Below are 15,921 nucleotides of genomic sequence, written 5' to 3' on the forward strand. Positions count from 1 at the left end.
AAAACACAAATTGCTCCTGCAAATAATTAAATTCTTCTCACAAATTAAGTGTTGACCGATGCCTCAGAACCCTGGTTACTTAAAATTAATCAATAGTGAATCTGTTATAAGTTTTGTTAAATTGATTAACGTAAAACCAAACAAACAATGAGCGCTCAACCGCATGTTTAGTTAGGCCATGCTCAACTACCTACTACTGGAAAAACCTTTCTGACTCTCTACTACTTAACGGAAACGTGACTCCTGGAATCATCATTTCGGAACTCGCTTCATGTTATACAATTATCCGTGGCGATTGCAGTGCGCATCGTACTCCTTTATATATCTATCTACAACATATCGTCCCCTTAATGCTAGAACTAGGTAACTCAAAATTTGTCGATTTTGAGTTAAGTATGTATACCAAAATATTCATCTCGTTAAGCTTTATAATATATCAAAAAATGGTTAAATTTTGACAACAAATGAAATAGATATTTATAACTATCAAAACTAGGTATCTCAGTTTAGAACAATGATGTTGTGTGCTAAGACTAGGTAACACGGAAAATAATTTCAATTTTATTATTTTATCAGTGCTACATATCTGCTCATATCGCCGAGAGAAAACATACCGCAAATATCTTCATCCTTCTCTAAACATAACCCTAATGTACCATCTGTATTGCGAGAATTACGGAAAAAGAGGAGAACAGAAAGTTACTGCTTCCATATAGGTGAGATGAGGGTAAGACGGGCATGTTAAGGAAAACTTCAATTGTATCTTGTAATTGTAACTCATTGTTGGAAGAGTAAATTTCGGATTTCTCCTGAGCGAATCCACCTTTGTTCGAGATGGAAAATGCTAAAAGCTGAAAGCATTTATTCAGCCGAAATTTAACTACCATTAATTACAATGATTACTTACATCTAGTTTAACCTCCAATTTTTCTCCTATCCAACAAATGTGTAATTGTAGATGTTCCTAGAACCTATCAATTCAGTAAGGCATAATGTAATCGTATGCCTTTTTAAATTCAGTGCCACTTACGACTTCAAGAACTTCAACTTCAACTTCAACAATTGCGCATAAATATAATAGAAACTGGAAACTGGTGTACCTTGTGTTCAATTTGGTTTATGAATGATGGCCGATCAGATCCTATCTATCTCGCCAGCAACGGTATCGTTGGGGTCAACTGTGGCTACGAGAGGTCTATCGTATGTGCTCGTAACCGTCGCAACATTCCCCGGGACGTAACACTGGTCAGCGCTCCCAGGACCAGTTTTACCAGAACCAAGATCTAGTACCGTAAGTTTAGCTACCGGTCTTCGCAACACTCCGGTCGATGTTTGTACCCACGCTTGGCGTACACGTCCATCTTGACCCTTCTGAACTTGCAGCACTCGTCCGCGCATCCATCCATTCCGCTTTCCATCGTCAATGATGACTACTAAATCTCCTTGCTTTACCGGTTTTACCTCCCCAAACCATTTAGTCCTTCGGGATATTATGGGCAAATATTCGCGTATCCATCGGCGCCAAAATAAATCCACCATACATACAGCATCCGGATCGTCTATCGTTTTCGAAGGCTCCATTTGAATTCATAAGCAAAAAATGGTTAGGTGTTAGTGCTTCTTGATTTTCTTCATTCGAAGGTACAAGGGTCAAAGGTCTGGAGTTGACTATGCTCTCGGCCTCCACTAAAACAGTACCAAACGTCTCCTCCGTGGGAATAGCGTAAAACGCAACTTTTACGCTTCTCTCCATTCTCTCCCAAGCGCCTCCCATGTGTGGGGAGGCCGGGGGAATGAATAACCACTTTGTGTTGGAGGTCGTGAAAGTTTCAGCTATGTTCCCGTTGATGGACCTGATCTCGTTCCGAAGTTCGTTGCTGGCACCTAGAAAGTTTGTTGCGTTATCGCTGTAAATTTCTGACGAAGATCCACGCCGTGCCACAAACCGCCGAACAGCCATCATACACGATTCTGTCGACAATGAATGCACGACTTCTAGATGCACAGCACGGATGGATAGACACGTAAATAACGCTACCCAACGTTTCACAATGCTACGTCCTACGCGGACCGTCATTGTGCCAAAATAGTCCAGACCGAGAAATGTAAACGGTCGGAAAAATGCCCCTAGCCTGGCCGCTGGTAGAGGACTCATTCTGGGTACCGAAGGAACTGCCTTGGACACTCTACATTGCAGACATTCCTTCACTGCGCCTCGAACGACGGTGCGTAGGTTGGATATATGGAATCGATGTCGTAACTCATTAATTACGGTTTCCATATTACCGTGTAGAAGCTTCTGATGATACCACAAGATGATCAACTTGGTTACACGATGATACCGAGGAAGAATGATAGGATTTCTTGTGTCATATAATGCAAATGCTGCTAAACTTATCCTGGTTTCCACACGCAAAACGCCGTTGTTATTAAGAAACGGAGAAAGTTTGAAGAGCTTGCTGTCACTATCTAGTCTCACACTTTTTCCTGTAGTATCAACTGTAGACAACATGGTCACTTCCTTTGCGAAGATCTCTTTTTGGGTTGAATGAAATATCCACGCCTCCGCTTTTGCCAACTCTGCTTGACTCAGCGGGCCCTTCGTTGTAGGAAGTTGCCGTGCTATTTCCCTCAAATTTCCGAGATATCGAACCACGAACCCAACGGTTCTAGTCAAACGGTTCCAATTTGAAAACCGCTCCCAGTCAAACACCGAATCGATGATATAATGATGCATTACCATACTGGACTGCTGTTCCTCAGTTGTGTCATATTTCTCTTCTGGGATTGAAGGCCAATACTCCTCACTCAAATGTAAAAAATCAGGTCCTCCGAACCAGCGACCTTCCGGGCACAAATTCGGTCCCCTTTTCCACTTGGTCGCATCATCAGAGGCATTCGAATCCGAGGGAACCCAATGCCATTCGTTGGCTTTTGTTTTCTCAAGGATCTCCCCAGTGCGGAAAGCCACGAATTGGCGATAACTTCGTTGATCGGAATTAATCCATCCCAACACTGTCTTCGAGTCGGTCCAAATGAATCTCTTCGTGATAGGCAGAGTGTGAGTGGAGCAGATGCTCTCGACCAGTCGCGACCCTAGCACCGCAGCTTGGAGCTCCAATCGGGGCACAGACATTAACTTGAGTGGAGCTACCTTCGCCTTCCCGGTTACCAAAGCACATTGTATTTGTCCAGCTACTTCAGCGCGCAGATAAGCAACACAAGCAAATGCGGCCATACTGGTATCCACGAATATATGCAATTGTAAATTTTTTTGCTTTATGAGGATTGTTCCGTGAACGGTAAAGTGCGATAGAAATCCTAGAGGGTCATATAGACTCATCACCGTCTTGAGCAGCTCCCTTTTGGTAGGCCACTCAGGCACTGTAACGAAGTTGGCAGAGTACGTGAAGGCATCAACTCGTGGCATCCATAATACTCCTAACACTCGTTCCGAGAAGTTTCCGATCTCCTTGGATAACTCCTTAGCTTCAGCGCTCGTGGACTCACCCAGCTTTTGTAACACCTTCTCTGAGTTTGACATCCTCCCACGAATTATAAACCCGCCTCTCGAATGGACGAATGTTACCTCTTTCGCCCTTCTAATCGCTTCCTCTTCGCTGTCCATGCTGTCCAAATAATCGTCAACATAATGCTTCCGTATTATGGCATCCGACGCCAACGAATTCAATTTTGGAATTAAACCATTCAAAATGCCTCATATCGAAGCCGCAAAAATTACATCCGCACGCGGAATCGTGTTCGATTTTCTGTTTTTGTTTCCCTATTCCACTTTTGATCAGTATTCAGTGTCTTAGGATGGTTAAATATTATAGAATAGCATGTAGAAGGGTTTCCCATCAACAGAAATTTGAAATTCATAATGCAACTATACAAATCAACCACCTGTCCATTATACCCCCACTGTCCGTCTTACCCGCGGCTCCCCTACCGCTAAATTTTCAATGAAAATTTCCATCTGGGGTTTCACGCCCCCAAGAAAGATTAATGGTTTGTAACTTCTATGATAATGCTGATAATGAGTTGAGGGATGATCACAACCATCTCGGAATGTAGTTGTTTATAACTAGTCACATCATCAAGCGATAAGCTCGTCTGTTATTCGTTCGATCTACATTAAGTTTTGTTTGTACATTATGACCCAAAGAACAATGCTCTCTTTTACAAGCGTAGACTTGCGACGTCTAACTCTACGATTTATGATATGGTCAGTGAACAAGGAAATTGTTCCATGTTGAATGAAACCGAAGAAGGTCGAGGGACTTATGAAATCGCCAGCATCATTCATGCCTTCTTGAAGTCGCTCCCTGTGAAAACATCGGAAGTTACGTTCTACAGTTCATTGCTGGTATGTTCATTCTTGCCGTACAGGAGATAAATCACACTGAAAAAGCTGATCATTGATTTCTCGTTTCAGGTCACAGTGAAATAGATTGTGATTCTATGCAATTCGGCAATTTCGGTTGGTCAGTCCTCGTGGCCTGAGGACTTGGATAGCTTATATGGTTGCGTTCCTTGAAATTTTGAGGTTCACCTTGAAACCACAAGCTCTTAAAGAGTACTATGAACCTTTCTATTTTAATCTGTCACACAACAATACAGTTAATGACGAAGATGAGGTTAATGAAAACAATGAAAGCTTTTAATATGTGATTCGACTATTGAACATGTCAATAAATCTACAAAACAGCCAAATTAATAAATACATTAATTTTCAACTCGAGGAATTTCATTGAAATACTCCTAAAAGGGCTATCTCAGAACAATCGCTCCAAAAAATCAGGCTTGTTTTGCATGCTACAACTAGGTAACTATGGAACTTTGAAAAGAATTGCCTCCCATCCCCTTAAAACGCCACTGATGTTCAAATTTGCCCCTGGCTAGGAATAAGCAAAGTTTCAGTGACCGGAACTGTGAAAAAATCATATTCAAGCTTTCTTGGATGCCAGTCCATGTTCTTGAAACAAGGTCGAATATTCAAAGCCATTTTTCTCAAAACTTTGATTTTCGAGTTACCTAGTTGTAGCAATATGGGGACGATATGAACAGGCCAAATGAGATGAATGTAATCATCGGTGACTATAATCTCCGAGGTAGACGGCTTTATTCCCGTTTCCACTCCACGGTGAATACGAAATGAAGTGTATGACAATGGTACGGTGTCGACATTTGGATACGAAATTAGTTTTCCACTAAAACTTATCATTATAATATAAAATTATCTTCAGATACAATGTTTGTAAGAGATTATTCTACCACATGAAAAAAACAAAGTTTTCCATTCACATTGAACACTTATTTGATACGGAGAAATTAATTTTCTTTCATAATTTCTATTTGAAAGGTGTTTATTCTGCCTGAAAACCCATTATTATCTTCGACGCTTCACTGACTCGTAAAACGTAGTTCAATGGCGTGCCGTTCATTTCGTTTTCACCGTGAAGTGGGAACGGGAATAAATCCGAGATTTTCGACGATTATTTCCACGTATTCTTACACTTTAACTAGAGTGCGTGCTATTAGGCACAGGATTCGTGTCGTGCCAAACAAAAATGGCACACAAATAGCGAGCCTGCGTCATGGCACATTAGATCTTAACATCTAACAAAATTTAATATATTTTATATGTCATTTTCACTCCAAAGCAATTGTCATTACTGTCAAATTCTTTGTTTACGGCGGCGTCGTGTTCTTTCGGGAGCCATTGCATGTATGAATTGTTTAATATTCATGTGCAAATGTGAGTATAAAGTATTCTATTAGAGTCATATCGAAAGCAAACCGAAATACCGCTAAATTAAAGCCAACTTTTCATCGTTGTGTAGGTGTGCACCATGCGTATTCTGTGGATTGGTGTTGATGTCAGCTTTAGTCTCATACATACGCTAACCGACGCGCACGGTATCAACTTGCTGTTATGTGTTGTTAGTTTACTGCGCACGATGAAGGAGTATCGCGACGTCGTAGTAAAGTTGTTTGCGAGAGGTGAGTGACCCGGCGACTTATTCCGGCGACTGAAAGCGGAATTTCATGTATGCTATCATTATCATTTTTCGTTTATCATTTATTTCTTTGAACCATCTGACTCACACTTGGTCTTAATGATTTCCTTAAAACTAAACGACACTACTAAATTAAATACAATGGTCTAACAAAATAAAACAACACAATTCTCATCTACGAGTGAGTCGTGTGTAAAAGGTGTCCGAAGAGATTTCAAAGTCAAATAGGTTGAACACATAATTAAAACGGGCTGACATAAAACGAACAGGGTTTTGCAATATATAGTTCACCTGCGTCCTTCCAATACAAGAAGTTTCTGCCACGAAGAATACGTTCAGGCGCATACATATTAATTTGCGACAATAGTGCAGAGCAGTCGATCCCTCCGGTCAAAAGTTTGGCGACAAACATAGCCTGAGCATTGAAGCGTTTCCTTTTCAGCGTCTCTAGTCCCAAAAGTTGGCAACGAGCCCCGTACGGTGGCAAGTTTAGTGGTTCCCGCCACGGAAGATTCCGAAGAGCATGTCGTACAAATTCTCGCTGAATAGACTCAATCCTACAAATCCAGTTGGCTTGAAATGGGCACCAGACAACTGCGCAAAACTCCAGTGTAGATCGAACTATCGAGCAGTATAGAGATAGCAGACAGTGTGGATCACGGAATTCGCTCGTAATTTTGAGAACGAATCCCAACTGCCGGTTGGCTTTAGCGATAATTTCGTTGAAGTGCAGTCGGAAGTTAAACGCATTATCAAGGGTCACTCCAAGGTCACGGATGTGGCTCACTCGTGACAGGACTTGGCCAGAAATGGAGTAGCTAAACACAATTGACTTGAGCTTCCGATGAACCGAAATAGTGCTGCATTTCGAGATATTTTGCGACATCAGATTTCTCAAACACATTTCTTCAAAGCGGTTGACCAGATCCTGAAGCCTATGACAAAGCGGTTGGCCAGATCCTGAAGCCTATGACAATCTAGTGCGTTTCTGATTGTCATATAGATTTTCACGTCATCGGCGTAGAATAAACGGCATCCAGTTGAAAGTATTAAGGACACATCGTTGATGAATAGTGAGAACATCAACGGAGCTAGGTTCCTCCCTCAGACACTCCTGAAGAACCGATTTTAACCATGTCGTAAGTCTGGATGGAACGGAAGCTTGTTCAGCCTTGCTAGAAGGATTTTATGATCGACGCGGTCGAAAGCAGCCTTAAGATCCGTATATACTGCGTCCACCTGTGTGCCTTGCTCCATATTGTGCAGACAGATGGAAACAAAGTAGACGAAATTGGTTGCGACAGACCTTTTTGGGAAGAAACCGTGCTGATCATTGACAATGATTTCAAAAATGTTCGAACAGGTGCATAGTAATGTAGTATGTTTTCTATGTTAAGTTTGTCTCCTTTCTTTTGTACTGGAAATATCACAGAATGCTTCCATTGCGAAGGAAACATACTCTTCTGTAGAGAGGCGTCGAATGGGATCGATAAAGGGTAGACAAGACATGGTGCACATTTTTTCAGTACACGAAAAGGGATGCAGTCCGGACTGGGAGTCAATGAATAATTCAATTTGCGGATCGCAGTCTTCACAACATCACTGGTAACTCGAAAGTTGTCGAGATTCAATACGTTGGTTTTAGTGTCTCTAAAGACATCAGCAATTTGCAATTCGGTGGACGAACGGTAATTTATTTTTGCTTGAAGTGAGCAGCGCAGAGATTGCATTTCTCGAGTGCAGTGTTAACCGGGTTCACCAGAAACATGTTTATGGGCAAGCCTTTTTTTTATACTCTTGGAGTTGACAAAGGACCAGAAAAGCTTCGGGTTTCTATGGAGATTCACCTGCATAGGGGAACTGCGGGTAAGACGGACTGCGGGGGTATGATGGACGGGTGGTTGATTTGTATAGTTGCATTATGAGTACTTAGCCTCATCGTCCGATGGTGTCAGTATCGCAAAAGAGATTACTATCGTGTAGTACATTCTCGTAAACGGCTACTGTCAAAATTTCAGCCGAATCGGATTCGTAATTTTGTTTTGACCGTGTGTGAAAGTGGGCGTGTCTGCGGATTTTAGAAAAATGCAAAAAGAGCAATATCGCTCGGGGATGCGATTCTTGTTTTTAGAAGGGAAATCGCGCAGCGAAATCAATAAGCGCATGGATGTTGTATACGGTGACTCTTCTCCTTCGATGGCGACCGTCAAAAATTAATTTAACGAGTTTCAACGTGGTCGCACGTCGGTTTTTGTTGAGCCACGCCAACGCGAAGGGCAAAACGGTCACAGGGCTCTACTATGCCGAATTATTGGGCCGATTCGACGTCGAATTGCACAAAAAACGCTTCCACCATGACAACCACCGGCTCACACCTCCGCCGTCGCCACGGCCAAATTGGTCGATATGCACTACGAACTGCTGCTCCATCCACCGTATTGTCCAGATTTGGCCCCGTGATCTTTGAAAAGGTCAGTCGTCGGGCAGAAATTTGAGTCGAATGAGGAGGTCATCGCCGCCACGGAGGCCTATTTTGCAGACCTCGAGAAGACGTATTTTTCAGATGGATTGTTGTTCGTTAAAATTAAGATGTTAGTATTGGGCCATAGTGGCCCAACACGGCTTTCGGACTAAGTACTAACTCCTTCACGGTCGGTTTTAGACTGAACTGTATTTCCTTAAATTTTACATTGCTTAGGTCACTTGGGTGTTTCTTGTTTCTCCATGTCAGCACAAAATGTGCGTTTGATTATACAGCATTCACACTATCGAGTCGGATCCTCCGCTGCGCCCCTTCCAGTTCGCGCAGTCGTTTCGTGTTTCTCCTCCAATGGTAGTAAATGATGGCGATCACCATCGCCACGATGAATGCCCCGTCTATGGAATATGATGCGACGTCGTGCATCGATATGGTATTCTCGATCTTATCGCTGCCGAACATTATACTTGTTTTTAATTGTCGCGTTTTCTTGGAACTCGTAATGTTCCCTACATTGTGGCGCATTTTATTGCATCGAGGAGGGTCTTAATCGCTGACCCAAGCACTCGAGCGTGTGAAACCACTTCGTTTGGAATTTCGGGTCTCGCTATTATCAGCGGAAATTTGCATTGTCAATTTTTTCATAGGGTCGTCACCCAATCTGATTTCGTGTACTTCCATTTTCTCCCCCCTTTGGGACGAGGGCGTAGTCTACCGTCCCAAATCATTTGGGGTGCTTGGGGAGGGGGATCGTCTTCTAGTTCGATTGCTTCGGCTTGAGATTGCTGTTCGTTATCAGCTGTGTTGTCATACTCTTCTGTAATGGGTTGAATGGTGTGCTCCTCGACTGGTAGAGGAGCAAGTGTTCGCACGTTGCGTTTGTAAATTCCGGTAGCGGTTCGCACTACTGCCACTCGGACTACTCCATCATTTCCAGGGTGTATTTGTGTGACAATTCCCATAGGCCACCTTGCTACGGGAAGGTGATCGTCTCCGATCAATACGATTTGGCCTACCTTAACGTTGGCTTGTTGCTTGGTCCATTTTGCATAATCACGTAACTGGTGGAGATACTCGTCTCTCCATCTTCTCCAAAATTGTTCGAGCTGCGATTGTACTCGTTTCCATCTGGTTGTGAGATTGCTTCCATCCTCACTCTGCGTAGGGATGGGCACGGCTAGCATTGGGCGTGCTATCAAAAAATGACCGGGTGTGATCGCGGTCGGTGAATCTGGCGTCGTGTAAACAGGTGTGAGTGGTCGCGAATTCATTATTGCGGCCACTTGGTAGAACAGTGTCTGCAATTCCATGATGTTTAGCTGTGCTCCTCTGGCCGCTGCACTAAAGAGCCGCTTGGCTACCTTTATGTTCGCTTCCCAAAGTCCTCCAAAGCTGGGGCTTCGGGGTGGAATGAATGAAAATCTTATTCTGTGAGTTGCCGCAATATCAACTAATTTGTTTTGAAAAACTTCATTGTTATATATTCTTCGTAAACGATTGAGTTCTCTGCTGGCCCCGACAAAGTTCCGCCCATTGTCGGAGAAAATAACCTCGGGTATTCCCCTCACTGATGTGAAACGGAGAAGTGCTGATATGAACGCTGCCGTCGACTGATCTTCGACGACTTCTAGGTGAACTGCTTTGGTCGCAAAACATATGAAGATGCAAGCATATGCTGTGGTCTTGCATTTCGATTTTTGATTGAGATATACTTCGAATGGCCCACATAAGTCCACTCCCGTGTGAGTGAACGCTACTGATTCATTTACCCTGGGCGAGGGCAGTTGTCCCATTCGTTGCTGTAAACGTCTGGGCCGCGCTTTGGCACATAAGATGCATCGTTGAATGACTCCTTGTACGGTCCTTCGGAGATCCCTCATCCAAAATCTTTGTCGAAATTCGTTTATTACCAGATCTGTTCCGGCGTGAAATCTATCCTCATGTATTTTTTGAATTATTACCCTCGAAAATGGGTGCGATTTGGGAATCAATATTGGATTCTTTTGTGAGATGGGCATTTCTGCATTGTGGAGTCTCCCTGTGACATGTATGACTCCATTTCTGACGATTGCGTTGAGATGCTGGAAAGGTCCTTTCGTAGGCACCTTCCCAGTTTTTCGTAATTCCGCTACTTCATTTGGATAAATAGTGGCTTGCATAATTCGGACTACGAGTGTTAGTCCTTCATTCAATTCAGTGGTGGTGAGTGGGCCCGATCTCTTTTCGTTTCTGATGCCTGTGTCTTTATTGACCTTCTTCATATTGTTTATGGCTCTACACAGCCATGCAAAGTGTCTTACTGTTTTGTCATGAGTGTGATGGTGCGGGTATTTTGCGATTAAGTCTTCGCATGCCTTTCCTGTTGCTGCTACCAATCGTGTTATTGGTTCTTTAATCTCTTCCTGTTCTGCAGCAGCAGTGTATTAGTAGCCGCTCTGCAGATAATATTGTCTTCTTCGTATACATTCCGGTCCGTATAACCAAAATTCTAGTTTTGCTTCGCGTAATTTTCTGACTGGAATTCCTCTCGAAACCATATCAGCCGGATTTTCTTTCGTAGATATATATTTCCAATGCTCTGGATTCGTGGTGGAGTGTATCTTCTGCACTCTATTTCTAATGAAGGTTCCCCAACGTGTATTTGAAGATTTGATCCAACTTAGCGCTACTTGTGAATCACTGTAGTAATATTCCGACGAGATTCGACCGGCCAGAATGCTCTTTATTTTAGCAGTTAGTTCTGCTAGAAGTGCCGCCGCCAAGAGTTCCAGACGGGGCAGAGTGACCTTCTTCAAAGGCGCCACTCTCGATTTCGAACATAAGAGATTCGTACTCTCTTCTCCTTTTAAGTTGATTGCATGTAAGTAAATGACGCATCCATAAGCCTTTTCGGAGGCGTCACTGAATCCGTGTAAATCTAGTGCGATCGTATGACTCGGAGTCGACATCCGAGGTATTTCTATCTTGCTGAGCTCCACTAATGAAGCTTCGAACTTCTTCCATGAGCTTAGTGCTTGATCTGGAACATCATCGTCCCAGCTGACGTTATAAGTCCACAATTCTTGCATCAATATTTTAGCTGTAATGATTACAGGTTGTATCAATCCGATTGGGTCATACAGTCTCAAAATCTTCGAGACCATCTGTCGCTTTGTGAGCGCTTCGTATGTTTCACCTATGTTTTTCGTACTGATGAACTGGAACACGTCTGTTTTGGGGTTCCAGGCTATCCCCAATGTCTTTATGACCTCTTGGTCACCAACTTGGATCAATGGTTCCAAGTCTTTCTCTGGAATTCCTTCCAGTACGCTTGCGTTGTTTGATGCCCACTTTCGAAGTGGAAATCCATGAAGTGACAATGCATGCTCTATTTCTCGTTTCGTCTCCGTCAGTTCATCTGCGTTGGACGCTCCAATCATTAGATTGTCAACATAGAACGATCGTTGAATGGTGTCGGCAATTCTCGGATTTACCGACCGATAATCTTCAGCTGCTTCGTGTAGTGCCCTACAGGCCAAGAATGATGAAGACGCTGCACCATATGTGACAGTCGTCAGTCTATACGCTTTCAATTGATCATTGGGGCTGTCGCGCCACAAAATACATTGTAACCAAGTGTCTGTGTATGCGATGTGAATTTGTCTGTACATCTTTGCAATATCTGCTACTAGCACGTCGTTGTGCGTCTTGAAATCAATTAGCAGATCAAATAAGTCCTTTTGAATGGTTGGTCCCACGATTTGTATATCGTTCAGGGATACTCCGGTTGACGTCTTTGCACTTGCGTCGAACACCACCCTAACCTTGGTGGATGTTGAATCTGGTTTCACCACACACGAGTGAGGGATGAAATACTTTACTTTGTGAAAGTCTTCTGTGGTGACTGGTACCATATGTCCCAGTGTTTCATATTCATTCATGAAAGCCCTGTACTCTTTGTACAGGTCTGCATTCCGCTTGAGCCTTTGCTCAAGCGATGTGAATCTTCTATATGCTTGTTGATAAGAGTCGCCTAACGATGACGGCTCCCCCCGTAGGGGCATTCGTGTAATGTATCTCCCGTCGGGAGCGATCTCTAACGTTGTGCGGAAGTGACTTTCCGCCTCGCATTCGTCATGTTGCTTTGGTTCCCAGTCTTGAAAGCACGCTTCTTCAAGACGCCAAAACTTCTCTATGAGTTTGGCCATTTCGTCCTGTGGGAATTCGAATTCATTTCTGCTACACCTTGTAGCAGACAATACAGTGGTTGATGGGCTGCTGTGACGTAGCGTCCCACATGCAATCCAGCCCAAGCTGGACTCTTGATACGTAAGACCGTTGGCTACGCTAAGCCGGCCTGGCATTAGAATTTTGAAAAATATTCTCGCTCCGAGGAGAATGTCGATTTCATTCGATCTGTAAAACTGGGGATCGGCAAGGTGCAATTGTTCTGGTATCCGTATACCCTTTTCATCAATAGCTGTGCTTGGTTGATCGTCCAATATCTTTGGCACTATGATCAATTCTAAACTTTCATTGTAGTTGCTTGCGTGAGAGGCTATCACAGTTTTGATACCCCTTTTAACATGTGCTTGTCCGCTAACTCCTTTAATGGTTACGTTTACCGAGTGTTGCGGAATTCCTAGGCTTCGAGCAGCCTTTTCTGTGATTGTTTCTACTTGACTCCCTGAATCAAGTAGACATCGAAGAGGGTGCCATTTCTGCTCACCCTTAACATGAATTATGGCTGTGCCCAGAAAGACGTATTCTTCCTGAGCTAGTCATTTCGTTGAACTTGCTTGTGCTTGATTGACACCCTTCTCGGGATGCAATTGTTGGATCTCGTCCCCCTTGGGAGAGTCTCCACGATGAAGTAGTGTATGATGCTTCGTGCTGCATATTTGGCATTTCCGTTGTGATTTGCACTCCTTCGTTGAGTGCCCAGGTATGAGGCAATTAAAGCAGTGCCTCCCTGCTTTGATAGTTTCCCATCGTTCTGGGATGCTCATTTTCGTGAATTTAGGACACGTAAATGCTGTGTGTCCTTCATTGTGACAAACGTAGCACCGCTGTGCTTCCCTTTTGTCTTTGGTGGTCGCAGCTTTGCCTTCGATTGCTGCTACGACTTTCGGCTGGGGTCGATGACTAGAGTGTGCCGTTTCGGCAGCCACTTTGCAAGTCATCTGGTTAGCCAGCCGCTCTAATTCTATTTTGAATTCGCTCCAAACATAAATGCGCTGGAGGTCCAACCATTGGCGATGCAATCTGGTTCGCCAGGTTGTTCATTTGCTATTTGTCGAGTGGCGGACAATAGTGTATCGACAGCGTCGATCAGTCCTAGTATCGCTCTTTGCGATGCCTTATGTATCCTTTTAATTTTCAGCAGAGTGTAAAAGTAACCTTCATATGCGATTCGTTTCTTGTAGAATCTTGCTTCCAGTTTGGCCCAGGCTTCAGTGAAAGGCACTCCTGAATTCTCGAGTGCTTCGCAGGAGTTACGAGCGGGCTCGTATTCTAAACATTTCGCCAGGAAAGCGTATTTGCTTGCATCCTCGTTTAGGGTCGCAATCCGCTTCTCAAAGCGGGCTTTAAACGATAGCCACTCGGTGGCTGACCCACGGAACTTCGGGAGCTCCAATCGGGGTAAATAATCGGCCTTGCTATTGCCGGTGATCATTGTTTGATCCAGTACTTGCCTTGAACCTTCATCCTGACTCGGTTCATTCGTTTGTGATTGCGCATGCCGTATTCTCTTTGCCAAACTGGCTCTGGACTTGATATATGCGGGGAGGAGAGCATCCCGTCTCTTGGAGGGCCCCGTTTGGCCCTCAATTTTCAGTATCACTGCACAAGCTTGATCGTACAAGCTTGTTAGTACTTCTTGTTGCACTAGTAATGTTTCGACTTCGTCGTCGTCTTCTGCTAATTTGCATGCGTCTTTGATAATCGGAGCAATGCTTTGCTCCAGTGCCGTTAGCTGCTTTTTCCAGCTTTCAACGGCATCGTCCTCGTTTGTCGTCATGTTTATTTGATTTGATAATTACTAACCGCTTTACTTGTTTGATTGACTCAAATACTTAGCTGGGTCATTGATTATGCTCCAGTCTAAATAGTCGGCTATGGCTTCGGCCGATCTATTTAGTTCAGTGGTAAATCTGCTTTCGTATCCGCGGCTCCTGCCGCCAAGTTGAACATGTGCGATATTATCAGTTTTATCGCTGCAGCTTCTTCCCGCGTACGACGCGGGTCCTGTTTCAAATTCTCCTCCGTATCCCTCATATACATGTAGCACATGGAATACAGTAGGTCGTTGGAATGTCGAGAATTCATCTTTACAAATTTTTCACATCAGTCACAATAATTCGTGTTTATCACACATCTTCCACGCAGTTGCACACCGTGCTTCGCTCACGGGCGAAGTTTACTTATTGATCACACAGTCACGCAGTGTCATGTTATGATTCCCGCGAATGGGAAATTCACGTTGTCAATTTTCAGCCACACAGTGGCGCATTGTAATAACTATGCAGTGGCGCAGCATACTTCCCGCGAGTAGGAAGTTCACTTTGTTAATTTTTAGCCACGCAGTGGCACACCATACTTCCCGCGAATGGGAGATTCATTTTCTTGGTTTCAGCCACTTAATGGCGCAACATCTTCCGTGCGCTGAGACAATGTCACTTCACTTTCCGATTATACAGCCATGCAATGGCATCACTTTTTCGCGCGCGGAGAGAATGTCACTTCACTTATCAGAATCGATTACTTTCGCGAGTCCGTGATCGCTCGAAGTGCGATCACGTCGGGGTCACCAAATGGTGTTCGTTAAAATTAAGAAGTTAGTATTGGGCCATAGTGGCCCAACACGGCTTTCGGACTAAGTACTAACTCCTTCACGGTCGGTTTTAGACTGAACTGTATTTCCTTAAATTTTACATTGCTTAGGTCACTTGGGTGTTTCTTGTTTCTCCATGTCAGCACAAAATGTGCGTTTGATTATACAGCATTCACACTATCGAGTCGGATCCTCCGCTGCGCCCCTTCCAGTTCGCGCAGTCGTTTCGTGTTTCTCCTCCAATGGTAGTAAATGATGGCGATCACCATCGCCACGATGAATGCCCCGTCTATGGAATATGATGCGACGTCGTGCATCGATATGGTATTCTCGATCTTATCGCTGCCGAACATTATACTTGTTTTTAATTGTCGCGTTTTCTTGGAACTCGTAATGTTCCCTACATTGTGGCGCATTTTATTGCATCGAGGAGGGTCTTAATCGCTGACCCAAGCACTCGAGCGTGTGAAACCACTTCGTTTGGAATTTCGGGTCTCGCTATTATCAGCGGAAATTTGCATTGTCAATTTTTTCATAGGGTCGTCACCCAATCTGATTTCGTGTACTTCCATGGATTAAAGAAGTTGGAGCATCGCTGGGTCAAG

At 43.8% G+C, this 15,921-nt stretch overlaps 2 protein-coding genes across 3 annotated transcripts in view; one reads left to right on the forward strand and one right to left on the reverse strand.

The window, feature by feature from the left end:
• The window catches only part of LOC129762872 (ABC transporter G family member 20), a 124,362-nt gene that overhangs the window by 42,006 nt on the left and 66,435 nt on the right, over nt 1-15,921 (forward strand). Inside the window, exon 3 of one of the 2 annotated variants that reach the window (XM_055761444.1) lies at nt 5,847-6,006. The exons of the other annotated variant lie outside the window; for it this stretch is intronic. The gene's annotated coding sequence lies outside the window, so the exon portion shown is untranslated. The remainder of the gene's footprint in view (nt 1-5,846; nt 6,007-15,921) is intronic. 2 annotated transcript variants of the gene reach the window in all.
• Nucleotides 1,475-3,628, reverse strand: LOC129761145 (uncharacterized). The gene has a single exon (XM_055758852.1). It carries the CDS (start codon nt 3,626-3,628, stop codon nt 1,475-1,477), a length of 2,154 nt encoding a protein of 717 aa, XP_055614827.1.

This window comes from Toxorhynchites rutilus, chromosome 1, assembly GCF_029784135.1.
Source record: "Toxorhynchites rutilus septentrionalis strain SRP chromosome 1, ASM2978413v1, whole genome shotgun sequence".
Taxonomy (NCBI): Eukaryota; Metazoa; Arthropoda; class Insecta; order Diptera; family Culicidae; genus Toxorhynchites; species Toxorhynchites rutilus.